This window comes from Symphalangus syndactylus, chromosome X, assembly GCF_028878055.3.
Source record: "Symphalangus syndactylus isolate Jambi chromosome X, NHGRI_mSymSyn1-v2.1_pri, whole genome shotgun sequence".
Classification (NCBI taxonomy): Eukaryota; Metazoa; Chordata; class Mammalia; order Primates; family Hylobatidae; genus Symphalangus; species Symphalangus syndactylus.
In genome coordinates, this window is record NC_072447.2 from 38,483,942 (window position 1) to 38,496,177 (window position 12,236).

Genomic DNA, 12,236 nt, shown 5'->3' on the forward strand with positions numbered 1-12,236 from the left:
ATAAGCCACTCACCAAGTGACAAATGCCATATGATTCTACTTCCATGAAATGGCCAGGGCAGTCAACTCACAGAGAAAGAAAGTAGAACAATGGCTGCCAGGGACTGGGCAAGGGAGAATGGGGAGCTGGTGTTCAATGGGCATGAGTTTCAGTGTTGCAAGATGGTCTTGAGATCTGTGGCACAACCGTGGGGGTGGACTTAATACTATTGCACCGCGCACTTAAAATAGTTAATGTGGTCCATTTTAGATTATATGTTTTTACCACAATTAAAAATTTTAAATTGCGCTCTTGTTGTTAAAATATTAACTTAAAATTAAAATCTTGTTAAAATATTAACATTGTTGGTATTGCCATTTTATGGCTCTACAGAAATTATATGCTTCACAAGTTTAAACTCAACCTGGTTAGGATTTGGACACTTTAAAATACTACATTAAAAATAATTATATCAACAGCAATGACAACAAAAGGAGTAACTTAAGCAAAACAATGCCCCTCTAGGAAATCACTTCCCTGTTTCTAAATAAAAATCAGTGGATTGTGCTTCTGTGTAAACTGTGTACTTTAAAATGTAAAATACCAAAACATGAAAAAAAAAAAACTCAAGTAAAAACTGGGAAACCATTTGGGTCAGTGCTCCTGTGCTTTTAAAAGAGAGACAAACTACTCAAGCCTCAGGGCGCTGGAGGGGTTGGCTTGCCTCCCTTCGTCTGACCTACCGACTGGCTTGCTGCTTGCCCACCTGGATGTGGCTGCACTATCTGAACAGCGCCTGTTGCCAAAAACACTGGCTGCTGTGGGACTCTCAACTGCTGAGTCTGGAGCTGGATCTGCTGTGGCTGTTGTTGTGGCTGCAGCAGCCGTGGCTGCTGCCTCAAGACAGAGGGGAGCTGGACACCCTGCTGAGGAACCTGGGCAGAGCCAAGCAGACCCAACACAGCAGCCTGGGGCTGGGGCTGCAGACCACTACCTGCTCCAGTGAGGTTCACGTTAAGAAATTGCTGAGCAGGGAAGGCCTGCCCTTGAGTGCTCAAACCTAGTGCGGAACCCTGTGGCCCTGGCTGAGGAGGGTGAGCAGCTGTGGGCTGCTGGAGCTGCTGCAGGGAAACCAGCTGATGGAACTGCTGCTGCCGGCTGGTCAGAACCACCGAGCCCTGTGGAACCTGGAGGAGTATCAGAGGCTTGAGACCTTCGGGAGTATTTAGGAAAAACTGAAGGGGTGCTGGAGAAGATGCCTGCACTGCACCGGGCCTTGCATCTGGGAGTGGACCTCCTGAGGACTGAAGGCCACTGCCACTGATTCCTGCAGGAGCCGGGCCACCCGAGCCAGGGGCCTGCACAGGCTTGAAACTGCTCCCCAAAGCCTGGGCTCCCTGGACTGGGCCCTCCACGTTGATGGCCCTTAGGCCAGTGGAGCCTGTCCTGACCTTGGCTGGATGGGCTATTTTTACCAATCTGGTGGGGGGCTGGGCAGCTGGATGGCGCCTGCTAGCTTGAATGAGAGGCACAGAGGGCTTCTGAGAATGACTTGGTGCTGCCCCCACCGCCGCCCCAGCAGCAGCAGCAGCAGCAGCAGGAAATGGACGCTTAAGAGAACTGCCTGCCTGTTGTGGGGGAAAACTGTTACCTGAGGAAATCTTTCCTGAGCTTGAGGGAAGTTGGGTGCGGGGAGGTGGATGTTTCTCTCCCTTCCCCAATACTGAAGACTGGACCCACACAGGCTCAGGCTGTTCTGGTGTTTTCCGTGAAGAGAGCTGACTGACACTGGCTGGGCCACTGGAGCTGTGTGACATCTTGCCTGGACCTTTGACTTTGCTCTGCACCGATTCCTGGGCCTGACTCACTGCCCTCCCAGCATCAGTCTCTGACCCAGGCCTGAGACAAGCTGAATGGTCATCTGGGAAGGGCTGCCAGGGAGACTTCTGGCTCTTCTGCCTGGCTTTTTTATGTAGCTGTATTTCACCACTGAAAAATGGATCATTAAACAACTGCGTGATGTTTGGCTTGGTGTCCCAGGCCTGACAGCCAGCTTCCCATGCAAATCTGAAAGGGTCTTCTACCTCCTGGGCTGGCCAGACTGGGAGCTGTGGGTCAGCAGCTGTGACAGACTGATACCCTTTAGCAATTTTCTCCACATCCACTTCTGAAGGCACGGCCAAATCACAGTCACAGGGTCTGCATTTCCACATGTCTACACAACTTCCTGCTTTAGCAATGTTCAGCTCACAAGGCTGACCCGCTTTTCTTTCTTCTTTTTGGCCAGAAGTCGACACTCTCAGCTCAGGAGGAGGTGGACAGTCAGACTGCTCCTGCTGTGGCTTTACAGAAGGCCACGAATACCTCCGGAGGCACTGTTTCATCGGGTCGGTATTCATCTTTTGCTTGTTGTACAGCAGCCTGTTGGCAGTGCAGGCGACTGCTACAGAAGGATCAAGACACAGTGGTTCAGCTGTCTCTAAGATCAGTTGACTCTCAAGCGGAAATCTGTCTTCCTGGCTCCATTTCTGGCCATCTCTTGTCATCGTCTTCACCTCATGGGCTAAAGTCTGCATCGTTGGACGTAGGAGAATATGCCTGCTTTGGTAACCAGGAGGTTGCATATTACTGGACTGCCTGTAGTCACGAACTTCTACTATGACACACCCACTATGAAAAATGTTAACCGAAGCTTTATCCAGGACATCACCCAAAGCAGGGGGTAATTCTTCTGCATCCAAGTAGTCGAGCAATGCCCTTTCATCATAAGGCAGCCGAATGGTCTCTGCAAAGGACCCATCTTCTCTCTGGAGCATCACAGAATACCCCTGATTGCCTGGGTATAGATTGACCAGTAAACATGGCAAGGACTCTCTCCTAACAAGCTTTTCTAACGAATTTACATTGCTTCTCAATTCCTGAGGATCCTCAGGCTCTTTTCCACATTCTTCAACATAAATGTCATAAAGTTTTTCCTGTAGAGTTTTTCCCACTCTAGGTGAGTATCTCCTTCTAGGAGGTCTCTGTTGGGCAATTTCAGTGATATTCTCTGCACGATCCAGAGCCTGTTCTAAATCTCGATCCATTGTAACAGAAAACAGGGCCCCTAAGAGGAGAGAAAACGCATGTGCGTTGGTGAAGCAGGGTGGAATCACGGCTGTCTTATTAATCTACAAGCCCGCAAGACGTGGCAAGTCCACACTGAGTTCAACATGGGCACCTGCCCAGAAACCCGCCCCCAGGGAAGCGCTACCCAGTCTATTTGAGGGTTTCTGGAAACATCGGTACCTGAGGGGTCGTCCTCGTGGCCCGGTTTCGCGTCTGTGCGGCCTGGAATGGAAGTGAGCGGGAGGGCTGGGGTCAGCTTCTAGGCGCGTCTGGGCACCTGCCCAGAAACCTGCCCCCAGGGAAGCGCTACCCAATCTGTTTGAGGGTTTCTGAAAACATCGGTACCTCAGGGGTGATTGTCGTGGCCTGGGCTTCGCGTCTCTGAGTGCTGCACCGGAAATGAACGGGAGGGCCGGGGTCAGCTACTGGGCGCCGTCTGCGCGCGTGCGCACTTGCCGCACACCGCAGATTCCAGGCGCCCCCCGCTTCTCTGGCTTCCTGGGTGCGAGGCTCACTCGCTGCACTTCTGGGTCTGCTGCCCGCACTGGCACTCAACTACTTGCCATTTCACCTTGAAAGCGTACATGCAAAAGCACAAGCCACTAACGACAGTATAGACACATCTTTCATACCGTGCACAGACATCAGTTTCCACAGGAATACCACTGTCGGGAAATCATGGGAAGTTGTCACTGGTCTTGGCGGAAACTTCAACAATTGTTGGCACTTTTGGAATCTCTTGCCATCAGTGGCAGCACTGCTGCTGGTATCAGCCACTGGGCTGGGGAATGAGCCCGCAGTAGCAGTGTTTCCATGCCCGGAGACGCCACAGGTTTGTGGCAAGCGTCAGGATTCTTCATGTCGTCGTCCAGTGAGCTCCCGCCTGGGGGTGTTAATGTGGATGCACCAGTACATGACATTCGTTTACATAATTACTCACCTTTTATTTCTCCATGTGTTGAGTTAGGGCACCTACAGGTTAAAAAATTACGTGATGGTCATTACATTGTCTATGGATTGCAGGTCAGGATGGCAGAGAGACATGAAACCATTCATTTCTACAAGGTGATTTGCACCTGATAAGGACGAGAACAATTGTTCCAGGTGATGGCAATAAATTTTCTTTTTTTTTTTTTTTGAGACGGAGTCTCGCTCTGTCACCCAGGCTGGACTGCAGTGGCACGATCTCGGCTCACTGCAAGCTCCGCCTCCTGGGTTCACGCCATTCTCCTGCCTCAGCCTCCTGAGTAGCTGGGACTACAGGCGCCCGCCACCACGCCCGGCTAATTTTTTGTATTTTTGGTAGAGATGGGGTTTCACCGTGTTAGCCAGGTTGGTCTTGATCTCCTGACCTCGTGATCCTCCCCCCTCGGCCTCCCAAAGTGCTGGGATTACAGGCGTGAGCCACCACGCCCAGCCTAAATTTTCAGTGATTAAACTGTAGACCTTAGCTAAGATCCTAATGATGGATTTGCAGTGTTATCATTCTGTCTTAGGTAACCTATGGGACATTGTTTTCCATTAACTTTGTTGCCTTGAAATCTCCCAGTTTGTTTGTTTTTGTTTGTTTTATTGGACAAGATCAATAATGCTTTTCTGGGGAGATCTACTCCATAGCCTGTTTTTCTGACTCATGAGTGTGATCTAAATTCTGTGCCTCCCTCTGCTGATATCCCAGGGTGCATCTCACTTATTAGAGAGGTATATCTGCCCGCCCTGCCATGGGATGGACTCGATCTTCAGCTGGTGAATTGCCTGTGTCTTCACTTGGGTTTCCCCAAAAGCATTCCCGGAGGAGAGGATTTGAGTGGGAGTAGTTTCTTTGGGTGCTAATCCTTAGAAGCATTGGTGACAGAAAGGGGAGCTGAGTCAGAGATGGGAAAACAGACAATGAAAGACGTATTCCTGAGCACAAGCAGCTCCGGACAACTGGTCCACGCTGGGGACCTTGGAAGACAGTACAGAATAAGCCTCAGATTGTTCTTCCCTAGAGGCAAAGAAGCTGGGGTATTTATTCATCCACTTCTTTCTCACTGACTTAGGACAGTGCTGGGAGCATGATTTCCTGACACTTCTTGTTGCCACATACAGGGGCCACCCATGCTGATGTGGCTTGAGGATGTTCTCAGAGTCACAGGTGCTAGCAGTAAGACTCTGTCTGTGTGTACAGAATGGTGAATGCCAAGGGGAGATGGACAGGGCACCGGCAGCATTAGCTACATTTAGGACTGAAGATAAGTGGGAGAAATCGGCCTTTTTTTTTTTTTTTTTTTTTTAGACTGAGTCTCACTCTGTCACCCAGGCTGGAGTGCAGTGGCGTGATCTCGGCTCACTGCAATCTCTTCCTCCCGTGTTCAAGCAATTCTCCTGCCTCAGCCTGCCTTGTAGCTGGGACTACAGGTGTGTACCACCACAGCTGGGTAATTTTTGTATTTTTAGTCTAGACTGTTTGCCATGTCGGCCAGGCTGGTCTGGACTCCTGACCTCAAAGTGATCCACCTGCCTTGGCTTCCCAAAGTGCTGGGATTATAGGCATGAGCCACCACGCCCGGCCCCATTCATTCTTAATTTTGTAGATAATGTGCTATGTCATATATATGGGCATATGGAGAAGTGAATTTGTATTCTATCCAAGTGAAATGGTCAATTTCATGTAAGGCTTTTTTTTTTTCCAGGTATTAAAGCCAACAAGGCCAAAAATGGAGGATGTGACCCACTCTTGACTCCCCAGAGGGAAGACCCCAAGGCTGCCTGGGCCACAGCTACACTGGAAGAGGTTGTGAACCTGTGTGTGTGTTATGACATGCATTACTAGGCCTGACAGTGCTTATAATGGCTCGGCCATCCCCTTCACTTGAGCTGCCTAATTACCAGGCCTTTCCACAAGATTAATTTTTTTTTAATTCCTCTGAGTGCACACCATCCTTCAGGCCTTGCAAGCATGCTAATGAGCACACTGGTTGATTATAAGAACTTCAACTTCAGCCCTCCCCTGTAGCAGCACAGCAGAGAATGGCACAAGCTGAGAAAAATTCATGGCCATGCTAAGATTTGCTAGAGGAATAAGAAAATTCAATTAATTGCAAGATAATTGTCCTAATTTACAATTAGCAAACTACTTTGTTCTATACCCATTGGGGTCTAGATCTTTGCCACCTCTTCCCTGCTGCCGTTAATTAGAGGGACCAGCAGAGAATTTGAAAATACAGGGACCAAAGACTGCAGAAGCTGAAGATACTGTTGCCTCCTGGTTAACCCTCCATCACTTGCTCTGACATTTTGTATTTCTCCTGTGATCAGGCCCCAGCTATAGTAAAGCAAACCTTAGGTAACATTGTAGCGCTGAGATTGAGTGAAGATCACTTTCCATAGCCTGTTACATCATTCAGTGCTTCCACATCTGCTAAGAGTTGTTTATTGGATTTAAGAGCGTCTCACAACCCATAAGTGCTGCACAGCATATTAATCTTCCCCCCTTCCTCTTTTTCCCTCTTTTTCTTTTCTCGAACTCTATCCCCCTTCCCTTTCTTCCACTTGCCCATCCTTTAACCATTTTACTGAAAAGTAAATGAAATTGGATTTTGTTCTGTTAAGACTTTCATTCTGCTCTTTAGGTAGCCAGACCCTAAGACAGGGTTTCTCCCTCTCTGCATTATTCCCATTTGTCATGGGGGCTGTCCTGTGCATTGTAGGATTTTTAATAGCATCCATGGCCTTTACCCACTATATGCCAGTAGCAGCCCCCTCCCATTTATGACAATCAAAACTGTCTCCATACATTGTCGAATGTTCCCTGGGGGACAAAATCATCTGGTTAAGAACCACCACCCTGTGGTATCACAAAACCAGGTCTGGAGAAATAAAGCAGCAATCTCTAAACCAGAAAACACTTTACACCTCAATTTCTAGGATAGTTCAAATGATAGATGTAATTTTTAAAATGTTATTTTTGTTTTTACTGCAATGGCTGTTATGGTTGGCCCTGAATTACTTTGCTAATGCTCTAAATCTGCCATTGGACCTGATTAATAAAGACAGCCCACGGCCAGTGGGATAGATGCAAACAAAAACATCATTAAATCTTTAGAAGTTATCTTTAAAAAGATAAACTAGCAAAGATGTTTTTGTTCGTCTGCCTGGTAAATGTCAATAACCGTTTCCAAATTTTCTAGATTTATTCAACGGTTAAGAACTTTGCTCATTTCAATAATTTATCTTTGGTCTTCGTTTAGCATTTGTTCTTTCAGGGTATGTTATCTGCCCTTTGTTTTCTTAATGTCACAGCATCCCTGGACTTGGTCTTTAGACAATTTTTCTCTATTTACGCTCAGTCATTTGATGACCTGATCTGGTCTTACGGCTTTAGATACCATCTACATCCTAATGGTTTCCAAATGTATAGCTCCAGCCTGGACCTCTCCCCTGAACTACAGACTCATAACCTCAAGCTTCCTATTCAAAATCTCCTCGACTGCTGAATGGGAATTTTCAATTTAACATGTTCAAACTGAATTGCTTATCTGCTACCCAAACTTGCTCCTTTGGCAGAGTATCAGTGGGGTTCAATTAGGAATTGGAATCACTATAAGTAATATGGAATTACATTTGCTTATAGTGACCAGACCCCACAAATCATGGGAGACCCTAGGGAAGTAAATGTGTAGAAGAGGACAATTGGAAGGTCGGAAAAAAGTCATTAACCAGGGATCACAAAGGGAAGCTGGTGAAGAAGTCTATGGAGGGCTGTTGCTTCTGCATCTGGGCGTGAACCCGATACCACTGGGGGTCAGTAGAGCAGGCAGCAAGGAAGAAAAGCTAGGCATGAAGCATGAGAACAAGGACCATCTGGAACACACAAGGGCTAACTGGAACCAGCGAGGGCAAACCTGAGTCTGGCTCTCATTGCCTGTAACCTTGGTGATTCAGGTGACTTGCAGAAGGAACTGGCTCCCTTTGCCATGGAGGTGCACAGGCACCTGGCCCAGGACTCAGAAAAGCTGAAGGAGGATATCCAGTGGGCGCTGGGGGAGCTGTGGGCCCAGCTACTGCCTACTCCCCAGCTCCCATCAAGGTGAGCCAGTAGATGAGCAACATGTGTGAGCTGCAGTGATGCCTGGTACCTGACACTGAACTTCAGAATGTAATGGCTGCTGCTTCAATCCTGACTTCCAGATCTCATAAAAATTTCCCTTTTGGCCAGCCCTACACCCCAGAATCATATCATACTCATGATGTTATGAATCTAGTTCAGGAGACAGGTCCAGAGGAAAGGGAATTCTAGGAAACATAGTCCCAGCTTAGCCAAGTTGACACAGTGCAAAGCTACCCAAGCAGCCTTCCCCATCTCAGGAAGTGACAACTTCATCTTTTTGGTTGCTCAGACTAAAAACCTTGGAATCATTCTCAACTCTTCCGTTTCTCTCTTCCTCCCTATATCCAATAGTAAGTATTTGTTGAATGACAATAAAAATGACCTAGAAGAGAAAACACATTAATTTGAAGAGTTTTTGTCTGGCGGAAGAGGGAGGGAGTACCTGAAAGGGTAAGAGAAACATAGACTTCAACCATTTTTATCTGAGGCTCGCCCTACTCCTTAGCATCAATCTCAGTTGGATCTATCAATTGTAGGTGTAGTTCTTAGAGGTCTCCTCCCAGTTATCACAGGGAGGTTCCTCTGTGATGGATTATGCATGTCCCTTGACTCTCATACCCTGAAATTGCTACCTATTGGCCGTTTCACTGCTCACTAACCCATCAGAGTGTTACCAAAGAAAATAAAAGGAAAGAGAAGCCATTGAACTTTAGTCAATTGTGAACAAAAGTTTGGTGGCTTATTCAGCCAGATTTCTATATGAAACCTTTGAAATATCTCTGGATTTAAAACGTCCCGCTGGATGTTGGGGACTGATCCCCTAAGAGACAGGGTGGTAGGGTACGGGGAAGGGCGAAGGTTTCCTTTTTTTTTTTTTGCAAGCATCTGACTCCTTGTTTTTCTTTTTTATAGTCTTTCTTAAAAAGCAGTTCTAGGTTCACAGCAACATTGAGTAAAAAGTAGATAGTTCCCATCTCCCTGCCCCCCACCCCTTAACCTCCCCCACTATCAACATTCCATACCAGGGTGATACATTTGTTACAACTGATGAACCTACATTGACATATCATTATCAATCAAAGCCCAGAATTTACATCAGGGTTCACTCTTGGTGTTGTGCATTCTACGAGTTTGTACAAATGTATAATGACATGTATTTACCATTATAGAATCATACAGAATAGTTTCACTACCCTAAAAATCCTCTGTGCTCTATTTATCCCTTCCTCTCCCTAACCCCTGACAAACATTGATCTTTTTACTGTCTCCATAGTTTTGCCTTTTTCAGAACATCATATAGTTGGAATCATACAGTATGTGGCTTTTTCACACTGGCTTCTTTCACTTAGCAATATGCATTTAAGATTCCTCCATGTCTTTTAATGGTTTGATAGCTCATTTCTTTTCAGTGCTGAATAGTGTTTCATTGTATAGATACGCAACAGTTTATCCATTCACCTACCGAAAGACATCTTGGTTGCTTCCAAGTTCTGGCAATTATGAATAAAGCTGCTATAAACATTCTTGTGCAGGTTTTGGTGTGAACATGAGTTTTCAACTCACTTGGGTAAATACCAAGGTGTGTGATTGCTGGATTGTATGGTGAGGGTATAGTTTTGTGAGAAACTGCCAAACTCTCTTCCAAAGTGACTGTACACTCCTACCCACAATAAATGAGGGTTTCTGTTGTTTCACATACTTGCCAGCATTTGGTATTTTCAGTGTTTTGAATTTTGGCCATCCTAATAGGTGTGTAGTGGTATCTCCCTGTTTTTGTTTTGTTTTTTGTTTGAGACAGGGTCTTGGTGTGTTGCCCAGGCTGGAGTGCAGTGGTACGATCACCGCTCACTGCAGCCTTGACCTCCCAGGCTCAGACGATCCTCCCACCTCAGTCTCCCAAGTAGCTGGGACCACAGGCCCATGCCACCATGCCCAGCTAATTTTTGTACTTTTTTGTGAAAAAGGGGTTTTACCATGTTGCCCAGGCTGGTCTCGGACTCCTGGGCTCAAGTGATCTGCCCATGTTGGCCTCCCAAAGTGCCGATTACAGGCGTGAGCCACTGGTGTTGGGCCTCCTTGTTTTAATTTACAATTCCCAGATGACATACATGTTGAGCATCTTTTCATATGGTTATTTGCCATCTGTATATCTTCTCTGGTGAGGTATCCATTCAAGTCTTTTGCCCATATTTTAATCAGGTTGTTCATTTCCTTATTGTTGAGTTTTAAGAGTTCTTTGTATATTTTGGAGGATAACAGTTCTTTGTCAGCAAAAGTTTACTTTTCATTCTTTATTTTTTGAACCTTTTGAATGGTATAAATTATGCCAAACATAATTAAAAAGAAACTATTTAATTAGATAGTCCATTTTTAACTATGAAGATAACCAAGTGGGCCAAACATGATTTTTCATTCTGGAATATTCAGTACCAATGGCTCCTAATGGGTCACCTAAAGGACCCACATCTCCATGGATGAGGATGAAGGGGGAGGTGTGGGGGCCTCTCTCTCCCTGATGGAAGGGGCCATATGAAGTTGTGAGGCTGGTCTTTGGGTGGGGTCTACTTCTAAGACAGACCACTCCCATTTCAGTGAAAACCAGAGACAACCACAGTTGACCTTTTCCTGTCGAAATTTATTGAATAATTTGAAGCTCAATGTGTTTTCTAGTGGTTACTAATGGCAAAAGTGTTCAGTTCTCTTGTAAGTCGTTTTTGCTTGAATCAAAAACAAGGAAGGGAGAATATTTGGGAAAGTGTTGTGCTTTGCCTATGGCCCTGGAGGAGAGGGGTCCAGGTGAGAAAAACAATAATGGCGACCAGAGACCTGGGACTTGTGGGTAAATGGATAACCAATCTGGAACAAAGGACTGACTTTGGGGGAATTGGTGGTGGGGGGGGCATGGTTGGAGGTTAACAGAGGACAAATTGAACTGCCCTAGTTACCCAGACATGTGTACACACAAGCCTCACAAGATTTTCTAAACTTTCAGGAATTAAGACAGGCTTCAGAAATATCCCTGTGCCTAAATTTGTGCTCTGGGCACATAAACATTGCAGTTCATCAGCTTGGTTTGCAGTTCCCAGCCTCTCTTTGCCTGGCCTTAGAACCACATAGCATGACCAGGAGGAGTCTCATCATTGCTGCAGTGTCAGGGTGGAGGGTCAGCTACCTCAGACTTAGCATCTTGGCTCATGCTACCTTGTTGGTTCAATAATTGTGGCCATTTGCCACATCGACAAAATATTCAGCTTTGCAGAGAGAACCCGAGGATACCCTTGGGACCTCATCTGTTGGAAGGCTTGCTGGGACCCTTCGTGATCTAACATGTCTAAGGGCTATCTGGACATCCTAGGGTTGGGACTGGAATCCTGAAACATGTACAGGGGCATGTGCACAGGCCAGACTGAAGTAGAGGCCTTTGTCAGCAGGTCAACTAGGCAGCTACTCACGTGATTTCAGGGGCCCTACTCCAAAAATACCTCTGCCCTGACTTGACATCTGAAATTTTGAGTCTGGGCAGATGTTTTAAACTAGGGGATACATGGACAGATTTCAGAAGATCTTTGAATCTCTTTTTTTTTTCTTTTTTTTTTGAGATGGAGTCTCGCTCTGTCACCCAGGCTGGAGTGCAGTGGCGCGATCTCGGCTCACTGCAAGCTCCGCTTCCCGGGTTCACGCCATTCTCCTGCCTCAGCCTCTCCAAGTAGCTGGGACTACAGGCGCCCGCCACCACGCCCGGCTAATTTTTTGTATTTTTAGTAGAGACGGGGTTTCACCGTGGTCTCGATCTCCTGACCTCGTGATCCGCCCGCCTCGGCCTCCCAAAGTGCTGGGATTACAAGCGTGAGCCACCGCGCCCGGCTGAATCTCTTAAAATAGTAAATGAATTTCAAATCCTTTCTGAGAACCTGCTTTTTTTTTTTTTTTGGAGGGGAATTTTTTTTTTTTTTTAATGAGTGGGTGGGGATGGGAGGAAATAAAGCATAGGGTGTCCAAGGAAGGTGAGAAAGAGGATCTCACTGAGGGTACAAAAGGATCCTGTGGGGCTATGAA

General features: G+C 46.5%; 1 protein-coding gene across 1 annotated transcript; it reads right to left on the reverse strand.

Moving 5' to 3' along the window:
- Window positions 1-646: 646 nt before the first annotated feature.
- LOC129475221 (putative transcription factor SPT20 homolog-like 2) lies at window positions 647-3,066 on the reverse strand. Its single transcript, XM_055267344.1, has one exon. The coding sequence runs from the start codon at window positions 3,064-3,066 to the stop codon at window positions 679-681; it is 2,388 nt and encodes a 795-aa protein (XP_055123319.1). The 3' UTR covers window positions 647-678.
- Between the last annotated feature and the right edge of the window lie 9,170 nt (window positions 3,067-12,236).